The 27,539-nt window shown below is 35.6% G+C and overlaps 1 protein-coding gene across 1 annotated transcript in view; it reads left to right on the top strand.

The window, feature by feature from the left end:
- Positions 1-514: 514 nt before the first annotated feature.
- The window catches only part of MALRD1 (MAM and LDL receptor class A domain containing 1), a gene marked incomplete at its 3' end in the record, with an annotated part of 364,653 nt that continues 337,628 nt past the window's right edge, over positions 515-27,539 (top strand). The window contains exons 1-4 of the mRNA XM_084254012.1: positions 515-704; positions 9,011-9,151; positions 13,484-13,578; positions 13,667-13,828. Of these exons, the coding sequence (XP_084110138.1) occupies positions 527-704; positions 9,011-9,151; positions 13,484-13,578; positions 13,667-13,828 (576 nt within the window). The 5' untranslated portion in view covers positions 515-526. The remainder of the gene's footprint in view (positions 705-9,010; positions 9,152-13,483; positions 13,579-13,666; positions 13,829-27,539) is intronic.

Below are 27,539 nucleotides of genomic sequence, written 5' to 3'. Positions count from 1 at the left end.
TTCCTTCTCATAAAGCAATTCTAATTATTGGGCTTGAAATATTTGAATACATTTTAGAAATCATGATAATGTTCTAAATCATATGATTATGATTGTGTACACGTAGGAATCAACACAGAACATATCCATGTTACTTATAGCTCTGCTGTGGTCTCTCCCCTCAATTTATGTAACTGCCTTTTTTTTTAAACTACTCTTTCAGGAAATAGTAGGATCATACAGGCTTACATTGTTTACACATGTTATACATAGGGCAATAAACATCCATGTTTAGCTAGATATAGAAATGGTGTAATTGCTTAAGTTAAATATTCTCTAAAGACACTCCTCTGAGAGAATAATTTAACTGACTCAGGAGTCATTTATTAGAATTGTAAATCGTCACCAATGTATTCAGGCATAAGAGGCAAATATGGGAAATAAAGAATAAAGAAAAGAAAAAAGAAAGTTTTAGTTATGGGCTCACTAATTACAACTGTTTAATCTCTACTAGACATATCAAGCAGTGCTCTTCTGCCTCGCTAGAATGTTAGCATTCCCAAAGAATGAAGCTTTTTGTTTCCTTTGGATTTCTTATGCTTTCATCTCTACACTGGTTCAGCAAGGAACAGGAGCCTTTCAGTGTAGCAATGGGGTCTTCTTGCCTTCTGACAAAGTGTGTGACTTCACAGACCAATGTGGAGACAAGAGTGATGAGCAGCAATGTAAGTGCTATTCCTCACCTTTCCCCAGTTTCCGTTCCCTGGTCGCCTTCAAACCAGAGCCCATGAGCAGCCCAGGGAGATTCACCTAGATGCCTGGTCCTGCATAGATTTTATTTCTAGCCTTTAGTGTAAATCAGAAATGAAGTGAGTTTTTTAAAGAGACAGGTCCATGTGTAAAAATTACTCCAATTCAGAAAAATCAGATTGCTAAGATTCTAACAGAAGGGAATGTATTTAAATTAGTTTCTAATGATTACATGGGAAGAATAATATGTGGAAATGTAACTTTTAATGTTATATTAGGAGAGAAAATTGCAAAAAAAGCTTGTTACTGCTACTTTAAAATACTGTGATAGAATTTATGAGATCTAGTTTTAATTCAAAATGGAAATATTTTAAATGAGTTTAGGTTGGATAAGTAGATTTTATTTTTGCTTATTGGACACTACCACCAAGTTGGTACTGATGGGATTTAGAGTGCAACTCTGGTTTATATCCTTTAATTTCTGGGTTGAACAAAGAGCACAGAGCACAAGCTAAAGAGTGCAGGACCTACATTTGGAGCCCAGATAAATAATCTACTAATTGTATGATCTTGAACCTCCATTTTATTATAAGAGGTCATAAAATGAGGTAATTGAACCCTCATAAGTGGGAAAATGCCCTATGGTATAGTACTGGGATAGTACTAATAAAAAATGTTCACTAAGAGGAGACATGGGTAAAGATCCATATGTTTCTGTAGTTTCTATTGCAATCTGATATCGTGAAGGAACACTACATGGAGACTAGTGTCATTCTTGCCTATAATCACCTTTCATAAGCATTTTCATAAAATTAAGTTGTTTCATTGTTCATTCATAGTAACTGACTCAATTTTCTGGAGGCGTTAATTCTATTATTTTAGAACACTTTATTCAAATATGTATTTTTATTCAGATATTACATTACTATTTACAGAATTCTACATTTTCTTCTGCTAAAATAACATATTTGATCTTGCTATTGTTTGCCTTCTATTTTCATATTTGGTGTTATTAAAACAAGAAAAAAATTCTTGCCCATAGAATGAAACAGGTAAATGAATTATCTACCCTAGTTTAAAATAGGTATCATACCGTTAGTGCATCATAACCATTAAATGCCAAGTCCAACCAAAGACTAGGATTCATTTGTATTTGTCCAATTTCCCTAGAAAGGCTAACTATGGTGTGCTGCCCTTTCTCTGGCCTGTCTAGAAAAGTCCTTATGGTTCTTGGGTGGGCAGCAAAGAGGAACACTTAGCTCGTTTGACAAGAAGTGCAGTCCCTTCTATTATTAATCGTTATGAAGCTTCCTTTAGCACGCTTGCTGTGATAACATGCATGGTCCTGCTTCAGGGAAAAGGTTAATGTGAAAGAAGGAGAAAGCTGCTGTGTGGGAAAGGTCTCGGCTGCATGAAAAATTTTAATAACTCACAGCTTTGGAGAACAGCAAAAGAACAGATCTGTCGAATAAACAGATTTCATTTTAAATGTTACATTGGGAGCTTACCTTTTGGCTTTTTCACTTTTCATTTTCGTTTCTGAGGAGTTTTCACTTTGGTATTTTATTTAAATGTGGACCATAACCTGTAGATAAAATTGAGAATCAATTTAAGGTGTGAGTTTCTTTTGTACAGCACACTAGGGGGGGAATGTTGTGCAGGAATAATGACAGCCAAGCAATTTTTCTCATGAAAATTTGCGATGTTAACTTACAGATGAGATTTTTTCTAAAAGCTAAACTTTATAATGATGTTAAGGTAGTCACATTTTGAAAATAAATCAATCTGTGCCTCCTTTTAACACTCAAATAGTGTGACCTTTAAAGAAATAGATTAATATGTTGACTTTTCTTAATGAAATTGGCATAGTTAAGTTGGATTTCAGATGCAACCGATTCTATTAATAGGATTTTGAGAATGTTCTTTTCTTAAAGAGTATTGCCTCAAAATACTTGAATCTGTTATGTTACCTCAACATTAAAAAAAAAACATTTAAAATGACTGAATCTTTACACTAGACTAAATGCCATTTGTACATGATTTGGGGCATTTAATATACATAGTGGGCAAAAAAATTTTTTTTAGGTTTAACCAGTGTTTGATTGTATGTTGACAAGAGTCCTTCCTAATTCTCTCTTATTTTTATTTGTGTATTTATCTTAATATAGTCATGCTAATTATAGAGCTAGGCCAGTTTGTCTTCTAACAATTGCTCAAAATTATTTGCTATATAATGACTTTGCTATTTTTCTTAAAAATAAAGATAGCAATAGTACTTATTTTGCTCCCATTCAAATTCAAATCAACCAGAAGATTATGTAATATACTATTGATAGTGTTGGGATATATTCATACTATGTTTGAAATATGAATAATCTGGTTTTTATGTACTAGGCAATTCGGGAAGATACTGTAAAATATATCACAAGTTTCTAAATAAAATGACTTATCTGTTACTGAGACTAGAATAAATCTTTTTCAAGCTGTGTTTCCATTCAATTAAATTTGAATATAGGCAATTCAATCCAAATAATTTCAGGTCTATCATGTATGATTTGTACCAATTGCAGGATACTTCTGTTGAGATGATTTGGAAAAGGAAGTGCCTATGAGAACATAATAGAAAATACACTATATAATGAAATGGCATAGAAAAGTGAGTTAAAATGAAGAGTAGACAAGATTTTACAAAGACAAAAATAGAATAAAACCTTAGCCCACAGAATTGCAATGTTTATAATGAAAAGCCAATGGCATATGCTTAAAAAAAAACCCAGACTGGTAGAGGCAGTACCAGAGAAGGTGGAAGATAAGACTTAGGGACAGCAGAATCAAAAATGATGGAAACACAAATTAAGTAGGCATGAAATATTTTAAGAAAGCAAATATTTGTATGTAAGTTAAATGAATATATAAATTCCGTTTTAAAATTTTGCTGATGGAAAGTCTGAACATATTCCAGTCATCAAGGAATAACAAATAGAAACTGTAAGTATGCACTTTGACTAACAATAAAATAGCATGAATGTCTACTTAGAGCTTTAACATTTATGGTACCTCTACTAAATTCCTCTTTCCTTCAATGATACTTTTCTTGGGCGAGATCTGATCTTAATCTTACTCCAGACTTTGAACTGAACATTTAAAAATTTTTATATTTTGCATGTGTGTCTATTAGATTCCTTCTGCTATTTTGAAAACAAAATCTTCATAAAATACTTTCTATGTCAAATAACACTGTTAGGAACTCTTCACTCGTGGCAGTCAGATGACTTGTAACCCATTGTTCAGTCATATAATATAAATCATTTTCTTCAACAGATTTTGATGTCTAGAATTGTTTAACAGTTGTTGACCATTTTTGTTCATAATGGGCAGTGGAAATGTGAAAGGAAAGATGAACCATACGCAACATGAATTATTCTTTCATTTCTCAATATGAAATTGTGCAAAAGTAACAAAACAGAAGCATGCTAATTGCCTTTTGGAAATTGGCTGCGTGTTGACTCTTTCTCACAAGGAAGAAGCTCAAAGTTTTACTGGGATATATCTTGACCCATCCTGTAGAATATCCATCATGATTCTTACAAATGGTGCAATTTAACAATTAGGGCAAATTTGGTAAAGTCATGTATCTCAGCGAGACTTAAGCAAATAAAACAAAGTAAGTATGCTCTTGTGAAGTGATGTCATTTGTCCAAAGTTATGAGTAGTTTCTTTAATATTTTTGAAGGAGGCTATAAAAAAGCAAAAAATTAGCAGCTCCATTAGGGCAGGATAGTTACCTAGTCTTTGCCATTGCCTAGAAGACTGATTAGTACATAGAGTCAATAAATATTTGGTAGACTGAATGATTATGGGTTTACTGATTAGCTGAATTTGTCAGTTACACTATTTTATTTGATCGTGAAACTTGAAAAAACTAACCAGTCTTGCAAAATGGCCTGCTCTTGTTTTGTGGCCCAAGTGGGCAAGTTGGCATTTTCCAAGCACATTCAGTTTGTGAATTTCCTTTGATAATTTAAAAGACAGCTGGTGACAATGAATAGTGTACTGTTTCTTCCACAAGCAAAACATCTGAAGGTAATATCTAAACAAAGAGAACTCCTGCCATGCATAACATTCTGCCCACCTTTTCTGTTCTTCAATAAACATGATTTCTACATGACCATATTTTCACTAAAGGTTTGGCTGGGAATCCTGAGACAAGAGTTGCATTTATTGTCAAATTGTCAAATTTATGATGGAAAGGTCCTTGAATCACAGATTTGAATTTAAGTTTACATAAAAGACCCAGAAATAGAATATAGCATTTCTCTACTATCTAGAAATAATTGTGACTTTCCAGGGAATGACTTGGAGTGCTTGATTGGATTTAAAAGAGAATTTTACTTACTGACAGAAATTGAAAATTTATTTTGGTAAAAAATGACAGCAGTCTGTTCCTGTATTAGTTTACCTGATAGGAATCATTCACACAAAAGAAATAATTTTCTATTTACTATCCTTATTCAACACTAGAGAAACTACTGCAAAGTCAAAAGATCTTATGGCCAGGCTGCTACTCTGGAATAGAGAATTATATGTAAACACCTCTGCAACATTCAAATTGGAGTGAATGCCATGTCTTGACCATATTTCTGTAGAGTCAGTAGACACAAAGCTGAAGACCTCCTATGAAAGTTTCTAATCCTGAAACAATGTTAAAACATGCCTTGGTAATCCTTTCCTCATGGACACATATCCCACCTATGACACAATTTATGGTAATAATATCTCAATGACTTGAGAATAAGGCCTATGATATGACAAAAATTCAACTTACTTAGTAATAGATAATTCTGGTGTGAGTTACATTGCTAATTCCATGTTCTATCATGTAACTTTGTAAGTTAGACTTTTCTGTGTTTCTACAGCAATGAAAATATTAAAATTAACACAGTGGAAAAGATAAACATTTCTCTGATAAAAACTAACTAGTACTTCCAAATTGCCAGCCCAAATAGTAGCAATCTTTGTTTGAAATTTACTTTTGAGAATAAATTTTGCTTTCATGTAATTGGAATATTTTGGATTCACGTCATTTGTTGCAGGACATTATTTTTTATCATAAATGAGAAGAAAGAGAGTTATATGTGAAAATACTTTTATATGTTACCAACATGAAGGAAATAATTTTCAAATGATAAAGTGTATTGTACATAAGATTTTCTGACTATGTATTATATAAGGAAGGAGATAAAAATATTTAACAAATTTAGAATAGAAGGAAATTACCTCAACACAATCAAAGCTATATATGAAAAATCTATAGATAACATAATACTCAATGGTGAAACACTGAAAACTTTTTCTCTATGATCTGGAACAAGACAAAGATGTCATCTTTCCTCATATCTATCAACACAGTACTAGAAATGCCCTCCAGAGAAATTTGACAAGAAAAAGAAATGCAGGCTTTCAAGTTAGAGATGAATGAGTTAACTTATATCTGCTCACAGAAAATATGATTATAAGTATAGAAAACCCTAAAGATTTTATAAAAGGAAAACTTGGTAGAACAAAGAAAAAAGAATTCACCAAAATTTCAGGATACAAAATCAGCACACACACACACAATCAGTTACTTCAATACACATGAATGAACGATCTAAAAAGGAAATTGACAACATGGTGACACCTTCTGTCTTCAATTGCAGTATGTTTGACTTTTCGGCTCAGAAAATTGAAAACAAAATGCTGTGTTTCATAAGTTCAAAAAGCCTAAGATCACGGATTATACCTTTAAGTTATTGCCTACCACCTCTTCATTGTACCATAGATTGTCCAATACAATTTAATGACTGTGGTAGCAAAGATCTATGCAGAGGAAGATTTTAGTATACCAAATAGTTTCAGCCTTAAATTACATATGTAGCATATAGAATTAAAAGAAAAATTAGCCACAATTCAAGGAAAATTGTTCAAATGGTTTAAAATATACAATTCTCTACTGGGGATGGGGAAGAACGAGTACTTAGAAAAATTTCTGATACATTTTTGAATAATCCAGCAGTTAGAAGTTTGTGATTTTTTTAAATGAGAACCAATTGAAAATGTATGCTCATTATATTCATTTTATATAAAAGAAGAACTCCTGTTGAGACTATTCAGAGGGAAGAATGTTTTATTTCACTGTTTTCCTCATTTTAACTCTCAGAAATCATCATCATTATTTTTGTGTATTAAAAGTAACAAAGAACATTGCAAACGGATGTAAACTAAGTAATTGTATTGCAAGGTAATATATTGGTATTTAGAAAATGTTTGACACCTATGTGAGAATGTGTGTACATTTCACATGTAATTATTGAAATATGGTGATAAAATCATTTAGAATATGTTGTAATTACAAATTGATCATTGTAAACATTGCTAGGAACTAAAGGAAACTTGAAAATGGTTACTTATTTTTGTAGATGCAGAACTAATTGAATTACACACAAATATAGACATTGTGATATATGTATGTTATTAAAACACTGTCCTCTTTGATGAAAAGGAGACAGTGGTTTAACAATTAGAACTTAGTGCTTTAAGAGCCTAGATGCTGAATTCAAAAAGAGTTCTCTAATTTTGGCCCCAGCACTTACTAGCTTTTCTGTCTTAGTGTCTCTAAGACATCATCTGTTTTCTCATTTTTAAAATGGAAGAAATTTCTGCTTCATAAGATTATTGTAAGGAATAAATAAACTGCAAGTAGAATGTCTAGCACAGAACAGAACTAAAATAATTGTAACTATTAAAATTCCTGGTGTTATTAAATTATTTCAAAATAAGGGGTCTAAAAGTAAAATCAATAAAATATGTTTTTGTGACTGGTTGTCAAACATTGTCTAATACCCAGAGGGAAAAAAAAGAGCCGGAATTATCTTTGTTGTGATAAAAGTGAGACTAGGCCCAAAGAGTTAAATCACTTTCAGACCCTAATAAAAAAACTTAACATTTCTCTGATACTTGCTTTTCTAGCAAGTCTGGAGGCTCATCAATAATCTTTTTTTTTAATATTTATCTATTTATGCATACAAGATCTGGGGTATAGGCCAGAGATATGGGGGTGAGACCATTCATCGGAGACAGAGTGGGGAACAGAACAGGCAGACTGACTGAAGTACACTGCTGTGGGGAGCAGCGGGTGAGTTAGGAGAGTTCTGCTGCACTATGTGGGTTGCTCCCTGGCCGGCTGGGGATTGAACTTGTGCTGCAGTGGCTATGGACAGCTTCATAGGTTGTGTCTTAACACCTTGCCCCACCAGGGAGGCCCCTCATCAATAATCTTGAGATGAGCTCAAGATGGGCTGGGAACAACCTCCATTTATCTGAAGAAGAGTGTCTTCTTACTTCAAGGATAAGGATGAAGTGCCTTGTGACTAGCCAATAAACTTGAGCCATGCCACATTTCTCTGCCCCTACCCTGCTTTTCAGCCAATAAGATTTAACTCCTTTGTTCTCAACTCCACTCTCTGAAATTTATGTAACTGTCCTTTCTTAATTGGGAAAATAGTTTCTTGGGACAAGTTTACAACCATTCCCCCAGGCTACTAGTCTCTGAACCAACCTTTCCTAATTCCAGCCCTTAACTTATAAGTGACCAGTAGCCTGACATATGTACAATATCAAAAGCAGGAAGAATTTCAAGAACATTGAGATTCCACAGGAGCTGCTATGCCTAATTTCAATGGTTCATTACAACCATGGATGCTTGAGTTTCAACCAGTGATTTCATTTACCTGAACCTAAAATTTGATATGTTTGGATAACAGGAATATCGAGGTTGAGATTGAGTTGAAGTTGTAACCTGAATAATAACTCCTTAATTTTGTGGTACTTTAGTTGTGAACAGTTTCATTCTCTATATTATGTCCTTGGATCTGCATTGCAATCTTTTAAGAGACAGGGCAGGTTGTCATTATATTAATCTTACAGGTGAAGAAACAACAGTGATTGTTGAGTGGTTTAGCTAAAACCAGTCAGTTGATAAGAGACAAAACCAGGATTACGTTCTCAGTCTTATGACCTCATATGGCAGTCTTTCTACTTGAACACACTGGGTTTGTGCATAGAGATTTATTAGAATGTCATTCAAGAAAGCTTTGCATTAATACATTAGATTTAAAATGTGAAAAATAATCCTTCTTAATCTATATTTGGCATTTGTGGCTAAGCTTACTTTTAAATGCTTTCTTATTTCTTAAGAAGTCAAAAGGTGTTGTAAAAGCTAAATTCTTTTTTCTTTCTTTAGGTTGGAATTATGAGAGATGTGATTTTGAGGACGGGCTCTGTAGTATGACACAAGATCAGAATCTGCAACTTGGTTGGACAAAGAGAAATGGGATGACTGGTTTATCACCTCCATTTTATGATCACAATGGTGACATGTCTGGTAAATGCATTGTATTTTCTTTGTCTTTAAGTGTCTGATTAAAGCAGTAGAATTTTACTATTTAGATAATTATAATATCTCATTTTCTGCATTCTTTAACTATTTAAAATATTTATGGTCATATGTTATCACCTTAGATCCTTATAATTAGTTTCCTGGGATCACAAAGGTCTTTGTAGACAATAGATGGCATTTTACAGGTATTTTGACTCTTTATGGAAACTGTAAAATTAAAAAATAATACTACTACATAGGTTGATTAGTCAATTTCTTTGCATGTGCATAGACTGATTTCAGCTCTGTCCTATATCACTTGTTTTTCCAGGATGACAAGAAAGCTCTGATAAACTGCTTATTAGCCTTCCAGGTGGCCAGACATATATTCACTTACTCATTCATGAACTTATTCATTCACCATTTTCTACCAGGTGATTAAGATATTTTAGTGAGCAAAAATTGACTCCAAGCCTGCCATAATCTGATGGGCTTACACATGATATAAAATGAAGAAGTAGATTGCCTGATATAGCTAATTAAATGACTAGAGAGAGTTTTCCTTGAATGCCTGAAAACAGTACATCTCCCAGTGTTTGTTGAGGGACTCTGCAGATGGGGTGTGTCTTCAAAACTCATTTAGGCAGTTGACAACTATGTCTCAGTCTCCACTATCTGCTTTCCAGTAGTCTCAAATTCTTCCAGAGATGAGAACCAAGGGTTTTTCAGAACATATGTACAACCCTATGCATTCATATGTTCATCTAGATTTTCAGGAATATTTTGGAACATTTTATGACCCTGTGGGACAGTTCATTTTCTAGCTTTTCCTTTAAGCTTATTGGTTAGTTATTGTTACACATTGCCTCAGGCAACCATAAAGTTAAAATACTTGCCAGTAATTGTTTTCAACAAATACCTGCTGTGAAGACTTTTTACCCTGGCCAAATTGTTCATATGGTCAATTTCAGACAGCAGTTGTTAGTAGGAGCTTTCAGGAAACAGCTTTCAAAGAGCTCTGACTCTATCCTCCTTTTTTGGTCACTATCATGTTGTCACAGGAATATAGGTGCTACTTTTATTTTATTTTATTTGTATTATATTTTATTTTATATAATTCTTACATCATTTTTAATTTTTGGAGAATGTATGCATTTTCATTTTGGTTATATTCCCTGTACAATACCCACCCCCCCTTTAGAGTGACTGTGGAGCTGAAGAGTTGGCAATTGCAATAGGGCATGTTAAAAAACATAAAACTTACTACTTCCATTGAAATTCAGCCATTTCTTGAATAAAAGCTCTCTAGTTTGCCCAAATCTTGTTATGACCATTTTGGCCAAATTTTTCATTACTCTTATGAAGAAGAAAATTTTTAGAGTTCTTCACATTGGTATTTTCATTAACATTGTTCTCATGTTTATTGTACGTTTTATTTATGATCTCCTAAAGAGACTCACAAAGCATCACTGAAGCAGACTTAAATAATATGCAACGTTCATTTACAAGTTGCTAATAATTATAATAGATTACTATTTGAGAGTAGCCTTTAAGAACTAGTTTTAGCAAATGTGTGCTTGTGTTGAATTTGTTAGTGTAATGAAAAGATATCAGACAAAACTCAGGATTATGAATGGAAACAGAATTTAATAAATAAGAAATGACCGACTTGAAGGAGTTCTTATCTAAGATTTTTTATTTCCTCACTATATCTGAACTGATCCATATTTCCATCATAGGTGAACATATTTACCCTTTCCAAAAGATCTGACATTTGAAACTTTGCTTCAGGCCTTGAACCTTGTCATGATGATCCATTTCTGCAACCTGAATTTTTAGAAAATGTTCTTGAAAACTTATATTATCTCATTGTTAAATACTCAATTTTTTAAGCTCCTTTAAGCCTGTTTGTTACTCTGCATGTGCAACTGGATTTATGTTTCTCTTGCTCACTTTCCTTCTCATTAATCACTTAGAATTTTGGAAATGGACGAAAAGCAAGGCTGATTATCAATAGTTGAGGAAAGTAAGACTGCAAATTCAACCTTATTTTTCTTGAGGATATATTTTGCCACAGTAATTTGACTTAGTCCTTAAAACTTGATTCATGGTTTCTGTTGCTTTCATATTTTATATATTTCCTTTCTTTTGGTACCAAACTTGGTTCATGTTGAGATCCTACTACATTTACCCACTAACTGAGGAAAAAATATTTTTGGAAGTCCTTTAATGTAAACATTTAAGATTACAAATGGAATCATGTTGTTTGACTTCTTATTTTGTCATTTTAATAACACTATCACAACATTATTTTAAATTTTAAAGATGTGCTCTGCTGTTGTTTTAATGGATGCAGGCAGAAAATAAGAATGTGTGAATCATTTACTGAAATGAGTATGGTATAGAGATTAAAAGGAGGCATAATATTGATGATGATGATGTGTGTATATGTCTGTGTGTGATATGCATATTACTAGACCCTTTAAGGAATCAGAAATATATAGAGAAAATATTGGATACATTTTTTGTTATCCTCTTCATAAATCTCTTCTTGATGGTTATAGTTAGTATGAGGAGGTGTCAGATGAAGGAGAAAGTTATGCTGCCAATGATCTAAATCTTCTTATGCTCATAGACATAATGTCTAAAAGTGAATATTCTATAATATTCTATAAAACAAGTGAATATTCTATAAGGTGGAATATTCTATAAGCTTATGAATTAAGACTGTGAATTAAAGATTTATTTTCATTCTACAGGAAGTAAGGTAAAACTGTGCATTTAAAACTAATGGTTGCTATCATCACTAAGTCAGAATTAAAAGTAGAAACCACATGTTACTATTGGGTACATCTTCAGCACCTATTTTTTTTTTGGTCCACAAAAAGAAAGTTAATTCTAGAACAAATGTCAAAGGATTTCCAGCTGTTTATGAATTCAAAATTTTACTTTTTACTATAGCTTAACAGTTTATCCTTTATTCAATTTTTGACAAAACACAGAATAATTTCCCATGCTATAACACATACCAAATTAAATAGTTTATATTTGTAAAATGCCCTGCTTAAATATTTGAATAATTTATTTATGAGTGATTTGAAAAATTTTATTTAAAATGCTTTTCTACTTTTTAATAGCTTAATGTATCAAATTTGATTTTTAAGGCCAATTTTCAAAAGTAAATGTGATTAATTTCCTTGATAAACAAAAGTAATTTTAGCAGCTGCATATTTATAAACAATAATTTAAAGTCTGTTTAAAACATTACCATTTTTATGGTAATAATATCTGAACCTAAAACAATATATCCATATGGTTCATTATGCTTACTTGATTATTCATATTCTTAATATATACCATACCTGCTGAATATAAAACAAGAGCAGTAATGACAGTCCACTTGTATCACCATGCTATCAGCTCTTCATCTGAATTATGTTTATATAATTATTCCAGGGAGTACATTCTCAGAACAATTTTCAGTTATTACAGGGATTTCAATTATGCCTCTGATTATAAGCAATCATTAATGTCACTGTTTTCTGTTTAATTAGAGTATAATTTGGGAAGAAGAGAAGGGAAGAAGAGGTTTCTCAGCTTTCATAATTTTGCTATTGATTCTCTCAATGATGTGACAATTAGATCTGATTTCCAATCCAACTTTAAAATACCACTGAATAACTCAAGTAGATGTCATCATAATCATCAGCATCATTTTTTCATTCCTCTTGACAAATAGCAGCACACTAAACAGCATAGCAAAAAACAATGGCTCCCAGATTATACTGTAACTTTGTCAATCATTGCAGGAAATCCATGAAAGCCCAAGGGATGTTCTATGTTTATTTTATAGACTTCTAAACAGTTTAATAGTCCAATGACATAGTCTGCACTACGACGTTCAGGAGTGTGTCAATGCTCAGCTTTGTAATTCTGGGAAAAACTGGGACTACTTGATACAATTCTTTCTGGAGAAAATCACAGCAAATCTCTTACGAATTCTTTATTGAATTGGTTATTTTGGTAGGCAGTTCCTGTAAAATGTGTTCTCTGGATATCATCTTTGCAGTTATGCGTTTGTTATATGAAAAAAAATGGGTTATGGACTGCAGCCCATAAAAGTGCTAAGGAGTGTGATCACAATTAATTATTTCATTGAGGAATGTTAGAAAGTAAAAATATTAGTTGGATCACTTGCAAAAACAAATGGTGTGGCTAAATATTTCACTTAAAATATATTATTGAGCTAATGTGAATGTAGGCCTGAGTTATTTCTTGATATCTTAAATAAATTTACCATTTATAGTTTTGAATCTAACACACTCTTGTTTCTGACAGCCTACTTTCTCTCTTTGGTCCCCCAACCGGATTCTACTTCTTCAAACCTAAGAAGCAGAATTTTTCTTCCAACGAAAAACCAACTTGCTTGTCAGGTATTTGAAAGCAGACAGCATTTTAAATATTTCTTGCGGCTGGAAAATTCTTTATTATAATTGTTGGGACATTAATTATTTTCCACAGGTTACATTTTATTACTTCTCCAGCCAAGTGAGTGGCAAATTAACAGCAGGCCTTCAAACTGCCTGTGGTGGTCCTCTTCGGCATTTATGGCAAAATACAGCTGGGTGGCAACATCAGTGGGAGAGAACCGTCATTAATATTGAGAGCTCCCAGAGATTTCAGGTATGCATGCTGCATTCTCTATGTCTCTGAAGGACAAATAATAAGATACATACCTTTAATATCAAGTATATTAAAAGCAAGGCAACTCCTGTTTCAGTTGGCTGAAACTAAAGGATTTTGGTAGCATTTTCACATGTTGAAATTCAACAATCCCAGCAAACTGGAATGGCCGGTCACTCTAAAAGACATTAAAAATAAGTTAAATTTGGGGCCTCCTTGTTGACCTAGGGGTTAAGTCTTAGTGGTATCAGTTCTAAGGTGTGTTTGATCCCCAGCCAGGGAGCTACCCACATATTGTGCAACAGACCTCTTCTTTCTTGCCCACCGCTCCCCTTAGCAGTGTGTTTCAGTAGATCTTCCTGTTCTGCTCCCCATTCTGTCTCTGGTGAATCCTTTCACACTCAAGCTCCCTGGACCTCTGGCCTACACCCCAGTTCTTTCATGAAAAAAAAAAAAAAGTAAATAGGGGCCTCCCCTGGTGGCACAGCGGTTGAGCGCTGGCCTGCGAAGCTGCCGGCAGCCTCTGCAGCACCGGTTCATTCCCCGGCCGCTGGTGAGGGTCCCACAAAAATAATAATAATAATAATTAATAAATCATTAAAAAAACCTTAAAAAGTCTTAAATTTACTATTCAAACTAAAGTTGATGTAATTACAATATATTGATATGTTAGTACAATGTGACCTGATTATTGAATCTCTTCCATTTTCCTATTTTTCTTGCTGTTCATACCTCCAACTTTCTTTTCATTTCTCATTCCTAAGGATCACTTCTATTCAAGACTCTTCTCTTGCTTTGGAGAGACTAGAGTTATGTCAGTAATGAGGAAAGAAACTGATTTTAATACTAATTCCAGTTGCTAAACATTAACATATTTATTTCCTAGTTAAACTCAAGGTATTGAACACAACCATCATTTCTAAAATTATTTTGAGAATTTTATTTATTTTTATTATTTATTTATTTTTTTAAGATTTATTTATTTATGTATACAAGAGCTGGGGTATAGGCCAGAGATGAGGGGTGGGAGTGAGAGGATTCACCAGAGACAAAGTGGGGAGCAGAATATCCAGACTGACTTAAACACACTGCTGAGCGGAGCAGCAGGAGAGGCAGGAGAGGTCTGCTTCACCATGTGGGTTGCTCCCTGGCTGGCCGGGATAGATCTCGTGCTGCAGTGTCTGCGGATTGCTTCATAGTGCGGTGCTTAATCCCTTGTGCCACCAGGGAGGCCCAATTTTGAGAATTTTAGTCAATACAGAACTGTAAAAGAAAAACTCATGTATGCAGCCTAATAGAATATATTAAAATATATGTATGGTAGAAATCATACTCTAAGGATTTGTATACGAGTTCTAGGGGAAGTTGTAATTATTTTAATATTTGGGACAGCTAAGCTTCAAGTTTCAGTTAAAAATGGGATCTTAAAGCATTTTATTCTGAAATAATTAAATTTCAGGCTTGATTTTGAGCCAGTTTTTGATCTATTATTAGAAAAATATAGTAATCAGTTTTACAAATTTAATATGGAATATAAAATCTTCTGATATTTGATGGATTTAGCATTTACTTAAATATAAAGTTCAAATTGGATTGAATTTTAACTTCAGTTTTTTTTTTTTTTTGAATGGCTAAGTAGAAAAGGATAGGAGAATGAGAAGGATCTAGTTTAGAATTTTCAGACTATAGTAAACTAAATGGGGGAGGGGGGTCCAAAAAAGGTTAAAGAAATTACTTAAGAGGTGGTTAACTGACACCTAGAAGGGAGAACTTAAGAGGAAATTTATCATTGAAAACATGTTCTGTCATTTGAGGCTTTCCACTCAACTGAACTCATATTAATATGTTGGGGATGGTTAAGACATCAGGTATTTAGTCTTTCTATGATTGATCCATTTATTTAACAAAGACTTACTAGGGTCACTTGCAATGCGCTAGGTAGGATGTAGAGAATGTTCCCAGCATTATGTCAAAATTTTTGACAACTCTATTGAGATATAATTGACAGGTAGCGCTGTGGAAGTTTAAGGCATATGGCATGATGAATTGATACATATTTATGCCGTTAAATGATTACCACAATAAAGTTAGTTAACACATCCATTATTTACAGTTATATTTTGTGAATATGTGTGGTGAGAATACTTAAGATCTGTACTCTGAGCAGCTTTCATGTATTATAGATACAGTATTATTAACCTCCTTACCCAATAGTAGAGCTCTAAAATATACTTATTATTATTTTTAAAAGATTTATTCATTTATTTTTTTATACAAGAGCTGGGGTACAGTCCAGAGTTGGAGGGGGTAAGAAGAGTCACCAGAGACAGAGTGGGGAGCAGAACAGGCAGATGACTGAAATACACTGCTGAGGGTAGCAGCGGGTGAGACAGGAGAGGTCTGCTGCACCATGTGGGTTTCTCCTTGGCCTGTTGTGAATCGAACCCGTGCTGCAGAGGCTGTGGACAGCATCACAACACTTCGCTTAACCCACTGCGCCACTGGGGATGCCTTATACTTATTTTGTAGCTGGAAATTTTCACCTTTTCATCAACATTTCCCACTACCCCGAAGACCCTGGCCACCAACTTTCCACTCACTCTTTCTATGAGTACAGAATTTTTAGGCTCCATATTTAAGTTAAATCATAGAGTAGCTCTCTCTGTTTAATTTATTTCACTTAGCAGAATGCCCTCAGGATTCTTTCATGTTATTGTATTGTGGATGATCAATTGTCATTAACCCCTAGACAAGTTTCTAGCTTTTATCTTACACCCCAGTGTGTCTATTTCTTTTCTCAATAACCTCATAAACAACAAAACAAATCCAAGAGTTTTTCTGAGTCATATAACTAAGATGCTGAAAGATGAACTTGCTGATGTCCCTTTTGTCTGCATCCATGAATAAATCTCAGTGACCGAGATGGGAATTTTACCAGTATTTATACAACTTTTCTAACTTTGAAACAGAAATTCTGGCACAAGAATTATAGACTATCTTTGTGAAATGCTGTGCTTTCTTATAACTAACTCTACCTTTAGGTCAAAATCTTTGCTCGAAGCACAAAAGGGATTTGGACATTGGGCAGAGCAGGAACCTGCCAGATCTTGTAGGTTAAACCTTCAAAATGCCTCTCTTGTTTTTCTCAGCTGCCCAGTCCTAAATAGGCTGATGATTAAATATGTGTAGTAGCTAAATATAAAACTTAAAACCCCTGAGTATATCATTTCTAGGGCAATTCAGCTGTAGCTGAGGCAGCCAGGTTATTCACTTGAGTGCTTTAAAATGCAGCAGTGGCTTCAACCAAAGCAGATGCTTGTGCAGTATATTAATTTGTTTCCCAAAATACTTTATTGCTGATCTGAAAACAGTGCCTCTACCTTAAAGGCTTTGTAAAAATTAGTAGACTATACAACTCTCTTGGGATCCTTTGGCTACACCAGTCTTCAAGATTGCAGGTACGTTTTAATTCTATCTTGTCAGCAAGTGAGCAGATGCTCATTGCTTTTATTTGGTTGGAACAAAGAGATGTGCTGTGCTTGTAATACTGCCTGCCACCATCTAGTAGCTAGTTCCTAAAAAGCTTTATCGAGAGGCTTATTTGAAGTCATTTTATAATCACTATCTCCAGACAATATCTGCTGCCTCATCAACTTACAAGAATTATTCCATTTTCTGCACTTCCCCTTCTATGATGATTTCTGATAGTTTTAAAGCCATTCTTGCTTCCTTTAGAAATATCCAAACAGGAGATTTCAGTCCCAGCTGAACCCTGGCTTATCATGAGATTTTGAGAAAGTCTCTGAATCTGACTGTCATTGGGGTCTTTATCACATTTATTTGTAAAGTACTAGGTTTATCCCTTTGTAAAGTTGAAGCATGTTAATTTCTGAGGGCATATTGTTGTGTAAACAAGAAATGGAGTTTATGCATTTAATTAGCAAGCATAGTAGAATTTCAGAAAGTTTCTGAAGATGTTTAAGGAATGTTAATAATTAGCACTTATTAACACTATGTAGAAGGTACTGCATTTAAATCATTATATAAATTATCTTATTGACTCTTCACCACAGTCCTCTGAAGTAGAACTGTACTTTATCCCATTGTTCACATGAAAATTTAGTGAATGGAATAATCTAAGTCCCATACTAGATTAGAACCTAGAATAGTTGGATTTCAGATCTCCATCATTTAGTTACTGAACCATGATATTTTTTAATCATGTTAGAGCATCATAAGGATTTATAAGATATAGAAGATAAAAGTTCAACCTCCAAATTTGATTAAATCTGTTGCATGCACCTCATTAAAAATTCATTTGTATGCTGTGTTGGATGAAATAATATCATTACACATTATATGGTGCTGATTAACCACAATCACATTTTTCAAAATAGCAGACATAGTAATTAATTTGAATATTGTTCTGTAATGTTCATGAGGCAAAGAATAAAGCATATTGAACATATAGCAGAAATGTGGTCCCAAATTCAAGTGTACCCTGCCCTTGTCCCTCTCCTTTTAATTTTATTCTTGACGGGAACCCATTATTGGTTTTGTGAGGCGGTGAGAAATGAATACTATAATACTGAGTATTTCACTGACTGTGGTTTTCAAGTTGAATGTTTTGGTGCTTAAACTAAATGAGCAGACAGTGCCTGAATTCTGAAAAGATGCTGAAGCACTTTAATATAATAACAGTGCCAAAGTTATCAGGATCCTCTGATTCAGAAGCAATACACTTTGCAAATACAAAATGTAAGTTATTCATAAAAATAAATGTTTATCTTGACTTAAAAATTCTACTCTCAAACTTTTCAAAATCATAATGTGAAGTATTTTTTACCTCTTAATTCAAGAATATTTACTGTGTAAACACATAATTGGGAAGAGGTTAGTCATTGTTTTGTATTTCACAATTTTGCTTGGGAAATAATATTAAATGTGTATTATTAAGTAAGGAAAAATTACAAGAGTTTATGTGGTTACTAGTATAATCCAAGTGGATTTATATACATAATCTACCTACCACCAAAATTTTATGTAAGATTTTCAATTAAGCAGTTTGAGCGCTGTTTCCTGTCCTTCTTTCAGAAACCATCTTCTCTTAAAATATGTGGGGCAAAATAAATTTGTCTTTGTTAATTATTGGGTCAGTACAGGCCATAGCTGACTTCTCTGATGTTGCCTAACTCCTGACTAACCAACCTATGTTATGATCTGCTTTTATTTTGCTACATTCTTTCTCTTTAATTAATTCTCCTACTAGAGTTAGAAATGAGGTAGATGTTTGGGAAAAAAAGTTTGCATTTTTCCCCCAAACTTTTGGAGAAAGCAAGGAATGTTAGATTTCACTTTTCTAAAAATATAACTGCCATAAACTTACATAAACTCTAATGCTCTAATTGTTACAGTGCAGGGAGAGGGGCAGTCCAGAGCCCCCAAACTTGCCTGCTCTAAATAGGTTCTGCCATCCACTGCATCAAGACAAAACATATAAGACCTTTAATGGAAAGAAACTTTAATACAATTAGGGAACAATACATAAAAGACAAAGAATATAGTTTCTAAATTAAGCACCCACAGTTACCCATCCCCTTGTGGGTAAAATTTGGCCCAGAGCAAGGCCCAAAAGCCTGCCACAAGTCTAAAGCAACTTCCAGTGGGGACCCATAGAACAGGGTGAGAAACACACAGACAAGTTTGGGAGGAAAAGAGCAAAATCAAAACCAAGATAAAAGCTGCCACTGTTAACCTCCCCATGGGTCTCTCACCCACAAATCTACTTCAACCAGTCCAGGACTAAAAGGCAAGCGCAGTTTCTTCACGTGTCTCTCTGCTCCATGTGCCTCCTCCAGGTCTCCTTCTGTATCTCCATCCTGCTTCCTTCCTTCTTCAGTCTCTTCTGCAGCTGCTTCTTCTCCTCCCTGCTCAGTTCCACTGAGCTCAGTTGACATTTGTGATATAAATTTGTGCTCCATCAATCTGAGTGATAGTTGAAACCCCGAGGATGAATGGATATAGGAGGAAAGTGTGGAGAAAGAAAAAGACACTAGTGATCAGTTAACACATTTCTACTTCTCTCTCTTTAAATATGACTACTATAAATATATACTCAGGTCAGCAAGAAGTAGGGAATCTATGCAAAAAGGCTTTCAAGAAAAATAAAAGGCTAATCTATGCAGAATATATATATATTATCATATATATATATATTTGAACATAGTACTCATGTAATCATACTACTCATGTGAGCATACTACTCATGTGATAGCTTAAATATTTTAATAACTATGTTAGATCTACCACTTATTTAATGCCATTATATACCAAATACTGGTGTACATGTAACAACTCATTTATCTTTGAAAACTGAGGTACAGATATGTTAAGTAACTTCTCCAAGATCCTATTGACATTAAGTGATATAGCTGGGATATAACTATGTTACCTCTTCAAATATACTTTAATTGCTGTGCAATATTGTTCTCATATAAAAACATTCTTATGCAACCATCTTTGACTGGCCTTTCTGAACATGGTCCTGCTTTATAAGTTATTTTCTTTTACATGAGGAAAAGATGAATTTCTTAGGGTTATATATTGACAAGTTTTTCTATAGATTGTGGATGTTTGTAATTGTGTTTTTATTAGATAAGTAGGAAGTATCTGGTTTGAAAGGGAATAGATTACTATATCACACTGTAGGAACAAAAGAGAATGCAGGACAGCGAAACATGATCTGCTAGGGTTTACTGTATGCGGACTAATTGTTACGTTAAAAACAATGCTAACTTTTGGAAATAATAAAATGTTTATATTATAAACATATAACCTTGTTATAAACAAGGTGGAGCAATGCACACAAGCTTAATGTGTCCATGAATTTAGCTTCTAACATCATGGGTATTCATTACTGAGGGTGGGATAGTACTCTCCACCTATGCACCAATTTTCTATTAATTTAAATGAGTAGGAAATTAGAGAGTAGTTTCTTTTTAACTTTTAAAGATTTGTTATATCAGAGTATTTTCTCTTGGTGTAGACTGACTTGGGCTGGCTCCGAATACAAGATAACATTCTGTCATTTTTAACAATAAGTCACTGAATAACCATTTCTAGTCAATATCTAAAGCTATGTTTAGATCATGGTAGAAAATGTGCAGGGGGATACTGCAACCCAAAGCAGGACTGTAAGTAAAATTTAGAGAACCAGAGGTGTAAATGAAACACAGTTGCAAAATGAAAAGAACCAGAAAGGGGCGGAGCAACATGGCGGCGAGGAGACGCTGCGAGTAAGATCTCCCATTAAAAAAAGTTAATAGGGAGGAAAAGCGGCAGGTCCCAGTGAGAACTGGGACATGGAAGATAAACGGACAACTCCAGCAAACTGCCCAAAGAAGAAAGTTGCCATAAAAGAGGACGAGAAGGGAGGGAAGCGCAGAACCCTGCTCCCCTCCCCCGCCCACAGAGGCGGCACTCTCCGACCAGCAGAGACGAGGGAAACAACAAACCAAAACGCCCAACAAGAAAAACGGATGCAGCAAGCGGGACTGTGAGTGGAAAGGAACTATTTCAGCCACCACACCCCGTGAACGGGAGCTGAGGCGAACCCTGCAGGATCCACCGCGGAGGTGAGCTCCAGGCGCCATTAAAGAGAGCCCCGCCCACCAGGAGGAGACCAGCACCAGCACACAGCCCCCGCCCGGTAAGCTTGCGCGAAAGCGGCGCTCGGATTGCAGCTGCCCAGGCCCCTGCGCCTGCAACCTAGGCTTGCGGGGAGACGGCGGAGGCCCTCCCTGAGTGAGCAGGAACAAGGCGCCCAGGCAGGGGAGCGGGACTCAAAAGGCGCCATTCCCGCGCCACTGATCTGGGCTACAGCCCGCGTCCTGGAACTGAGGGCTTTGGAACTGAGACCCGGGGCACGAAATTAGGGGCGTGGGTTCCCCACGACGGTGGGGCACAAGGCAGACACAGCACCCCAAAGCCGTTGAGGTGTACCCTACCATCCCCGCTCTGCTCCCTGTCCCACGGGGTGGAAAATCAGCTCCCCAAGGGCTCTAGGAGAGATCTCTGGTGCCACCTAGCGACTTGACCCCAGCACAGGCTACTGAAGGAGCTAGTGGCCAGCTGGGGAGTTAGCCCACACCGGGCCCCTTCTGAACAAGTAGTCTGAGCCCACAGGGAGAGCGAGCACCCACAGCCGGGGCAGACCAGGCGCGCAGAAGAGTGTGCCTGAGACCAGAAGCGCAGGGAGTGTGTCCCACATCACCATTTTAGAACAGGGACATTTCTTCAGTAAAGACTACCTGCAGAAGGCTTCCTCAGGAGCCAGAGGTGAGCGGGGGAAGTTCGCCCACGCCAGACCCCCTCTGGCCTGCAGTCCAAGCCCAGAGGGGAGCAGGAACCCACCGCCGGGGCAGACCAGGCGCACAGGGGAGTGTGTCCCCACATCGGCATTTTAGAACAGGGACCTTTCTCCAGTAAAGGCTGCTTGAAACTGACAGATGACTCCTGGAAGAACCAGAGGGGAACAGAGAAGCCCACCCAAGATGCCGGCAAGTCCCAACAACACAGTGTCCCAACGCATACGGCAAATTAGAAAACAGACAGTAGGGAGGAGAAGAACCACACGCAACCTAGCAACTCTCCAGAGAAAAAGCACACCACAAAAAGAAAGCCAGCCCCCAGATTGCAACGACAATAACTTGGAAGAATTTCTGAGCCTTCCAGAAAGAGAATTTAAAATTGCCGTGATTAAAAAACTGACAGAAGTCATAAAGGAAAACAATGATAAGGGAAAAATAATCAACGATCAGAAGAATGCAATTGAGTCCCTAGAGAGGGAAAACAATGGTCAGAAGAAAGAAATTGAGTCCCTAAAGAGGGAAGTAAAAGAAATGCAGGAGATCAAAGAATTAATGGAAGAACTAAAGAATTCTGGGAAAAGCAATGAAAGCAGAATAGATGAAATGGAAGAACGAATAAGTAATCTTGAAGACACAGAAATAAAAAGAACCAAAACAGAAAAGGAAAGAGAAGTACGAAGGAAAAAGAACGAAGAAAGACTTCGGGAACTATCTGACTCCATGAGGAAAGGAAATATAAGAGTTATAGGAATACCAGAAGGAGAGGAGAGAGATGTAGGAACAGAGAAAATATTCAAAGAGATAATTGAAGAGAACTTCCCAAATGTGAAGAAGGAGCTGAAAATTGATATACAAGAAGCAAGAAGAACACCAAACTTCCACGACGAAAGGAAAAATACAGCAAGACACATAATAGTAAAGCTCCCAAGAATCCAGGACAAGGAAAAAATAATGAAGCTGGCAAGAGGGAAGAAACAGATAACATTCAAAGGAAAACCAATCAGGCTGACATCAGACTTCTCCGAAGAAACACTACGGGCAAGGAGAGAGTGGAGGGACATAGTCAACAGACTCCAAGAAAACAGATGCCAACCAAGAATACTCTATCCCGCAAAGCTCTCCTTCCTCTTTGAAGAAAGAATATGGACCTTCCCAGACAAACAGAAACTCCGGAATTTCATTGCAACTAAACCCCCACTCCAAAAAATACTACAAGGAGTCCTAAAGCCAGAACCTCAGAGCGACGAATAACAATGAAAGAAGGCCAAAAAAAAAAAAAGTTATTAAAAGAATAAATAAATAAAATCAAAGGAAAGACAAACACAATGGCAAATACAGATGTTAACATATCAATATTAACTCTAAATGTAAATGGACTAAACTCTTCAATAAAAAGACACAGAGTTGCAGCCTGGATTAAGAAACAAAACCCAACCTTTTGCTGTCTCCAGGAAACACATTTAGCTACAAAAGATAAAAATAGGCTCAAAGTTAAAGGATGGAAAACAATCCTACAAGCAAATGGACCAAAAAAGAAAGCAGGAACAGCTATACTTATATCAGATAAAACAGATTTCAAACTCAAAAAGATAAAAAGAGACCCCAATGGTCACTACATTATGATCAAGGGGACAATACTTCAAGAAGAAATAACACTCATTAACATATACTCACCAAACGAAGGAGCACCAAAATATATCAGACAACTGTTGTCCTCTCTGAAAACAGACATCAGAGAAAACACATACGTAGTGGGAGACTTCAACACACCACTATCAACAATGGATAGATCAACAAGACAAAAAATAAGTAAAGAAACCAAAGCTCTAAATAAAGACCTAGAGCAATTGGGCTTAACAGACATCTATAGAACACTAAACCCCAAAAAAATGGAGTACACATTTTTCTCAAGCGCACACGGATCATTCTCCAGGATCGATCACATACTGGGGCACAAGACAAACATCAACAGATACACCAAGATTGAAATCATATCAACCATCTTTTCTGACCATGAAGGCATCAAACTAGAAATAAACCATAAAAAGAAGGCAAGGAACTTTCCTACCTCATGGAGATTAAAAACCACACTACTGGAAGACCATTGGACTAAGGAGGAGATCAAAGAAGAAATTAAAAAATTTTTTGAATTGAACGACAAGGAGGACACCAATATCCTAAATGTATGGGATGCAGCAAAAGCAGTAATAAGAGGAAAATATATAGCAATAGAAGCTCACATCAAGAAACAAGAAAGAACGCAAAGAAACAACCTAATCTCGAAGCTCAAAGATCTAGAAAAAGAACAACAAAAAAACCCCAAAACCAGTAGAAGAAAAGAAATAATAAAAACCAAAGCAGAAATAAATGAAATTGAAACTAAAAAAACAATCCAAAAGATCAATGAAACCAAGAGCTGGTTCTTTGAAAAAATCAATAAAATAGACAAACCCCTAGCCAGGCTCACAAAGGAAAAAAGGGAGAAAGCACAAATAAACAGGATCATCAATGAAAGAGGAGAAATCACAACGGACACAGCAGAAATCAAAAGAATAATCAGTAACTACTATGAACAGTTATATGGAAACAAGTTTAACAATCTAGAGGAGATGGACAAATTCCTACAACTCTACAATCACCCAAAGCTAGATAAAGAAGAAATAGAACACCTAAACAGACCAATTACAATTAGCGAAATTGAAATGGTAATCAAAAACCTCCCCAAAAACAAAAGCCCAGGACCTGATGGATTTACAAATGAATTCTACCAAACATTCAGAGACGAATTAGTGCCTATCCTTCACAAACTCTTCCAAAAAATTGAGAAGGAAGGGACAATACCAAACACGTTCTATGAAGCCAACATTACACTAATACCAAAACCGAACAAGGACAACACAAAAAAGGAAAACTACAGGCCAATCTCCCTAATGAACACTGATGCAAAAATCCTGAATAAAATTTTAGCTATCAGAATCCAACAATGTATCCATAAGATAATTCACCACGACCAAGTTGGATTCATTCCAGGGGCACAAGGATGGTTTAACATCCGAAAATCAATCAACGTTATCCAACACATCAACAAAAAGAAATATAAAAACCATATGATAATATCAATAGATGCTGAGAAAGCTTTCGACAAAGTGCAACACCCATTCATGATAAAAGCCCTTGAAATTCTTGGGATACAAGGAACATACCTCAACATCATAAAGGCCATCTATGACAAGCCAACAGCCAGTATCATTCTCAATGGTGAAAAGCTGAAAGCAATTCCATTAAGATCTGGAACAAGACAAGGATGTCCACTCTCACCATTGCTTTTCAATATAATACTGGAAGTCCTAGCCAGGGCAATAAGACAAGAGAAAGACATCCAAGGAATCCAAATAGGAAAAGAAGAAGTCAAACTATCACTATTTGCAGACGATATGATATTATACATAGAGAACCCCAAAAACTCCACAGAAAAGCTAATTCAACTCATCAATCAGTTCAGTAAAGTGGCAGGATACAAAATCAACACGCAAAAGTCAGTAGCCTTCCTATACACAAACAATAAATCTGAAGAAGAAGAAATCAAAAAGACCATCCCTTTTGTTATTGAAACAAAAAAAATCAAATATTTGGGAATAAATCTAACAAAAGAGGTAAAGGACCTATACAAAGAAAACTATAAAACACTGTTAAAAGAAATAGAAGAAGACACAAAGAAATGGAGAGACATCCCCTGCTCATGGATTGGAAGAATAAACATTATTAAAATGGCCATCCTTCCAAAAGCAATATACAGATTCAATGCTATTCCAATCAAAATTTCAATGTCATTCTTCAAAGAAATAGAACAATTATTGATGAAATTCATATGGAATCACAAAAAACCCCGAATAGCCAAAGCTCTCCTGAAAAAAAAAGAAGGGAATGGAGGCATCAGACTCCCAGACTTCAAACTATACTACAAAGCCATAATCATCAAAACCGCATGGTATTGGAACAAGAACAGACATACAGACCAATGGAATCGAATAGAAAATCCAGAAATAAACCCACAGGTTTATGGTCAACTAATCTTTGACAAAGGAGCAAAGACTATGCATTGGAGCAAAGAAAGTTTGTTCAATAAATGGTGCTGGGAAAACTGGGTCGCTACATGCAAAAGAATGAAGCTTGACCACCACCTCACACCATACACAAAAATCAACTCAAAATGGATTAAAGAACTAGACATAAGACCTGAAACCATAAAATATATAGAAGGAAATATAGGCGAAACACTACGTGATTTGCACATCAAAGACATCTTTACAGACACATCACCCAAAGCAGTGATAGTGAAGGCAAAGATAAACAGCTGGGACTATATCAAATTAAAGAGCTTTTGCACAGCAAAAGAGACAATAACAAAAACAAAGAGAAACCCCACCAACTGGGAGAACATTTTTGCACCCAACACTAATGATAAAGGACTGATCACAAAAATCTGCAAAGAGCTGATGAGTCTCAACAACAACAAAGAAAATAATCCAGTCAAAAAATGGGCAGAAGAGCTTAAAAGAAACTTCTCTGAAGAGGAAATGCAAATGGCCAACAGGCATATGAAAAAATGTTCAACATCACTTGTCATCAGGGAAATGCAAATCAAAACTACCATGAGATACCATCTTACACCAGTGAGAATGGCACATATTAAAAAAACTAGCAACAACAAATGTTGGCGAGGGTGTGGAGAAAAAGGAACTCTTCTGCACTGTTGGTGGGAGTGCAAACTGGTCCAACCACTGTGGAAAGCTGTGTGGAGATTTCTGGACCTACTAAACATAGAGCTTCCATATGACCCAGCAATTCCACTCCTAGGTATTTACCCAAAGGACACAGAAACATCAATTCCAAAGAACACCTGCACCCCTATGTTTATAGCAGCACTGTTTACAATAGCTAAGCTTTGGAAACAACCCAAATGCCCAAAAATAGATGACTGGATCAAGAAGATGTGGTACATATATACCATGGAATATTACTCAGCATTCAAAAAAGATAAACACATGCAATTTGCTGCAACATGGATGGCGCTGGAAGGGATCATGCTCAGCGAAATAAGCCAAAAAGAAAAAGAAAAATACCGGATGGTCTCACTCATAGCAGGAATCTAGAAAACTTAAATAAGGGACCAGGAAAATGAATAACTATAAGAAAGTGAAAATCAAAATCAACAAAAAACTATGAACCAGAGACACTTTTAGGGGGGCGGGGGCGGGAGGGGAGGGATTGGGGTCAGAATGGGGGGCTGCAATTGTATGGGGAATATAACAATAAAATTTATAAAAAAAAAAAAAAAAAAA

Source organism: Talpa europaea (assembly GCF_964194135.1).
Source record: "Talpa europaea genome assembly, chromosome: 14".
Classification (NCBI taxonomy): Eukaryota; Metazoa; Chordata; class Mammalia; order Eulipotyphla; family Talpidae; genus Talpa; species Talpa europaea.
Note: the sequence above shows the minus strand (reverse complement) of the source record. Positions and strands in the feature narration are given on the sequence as shown.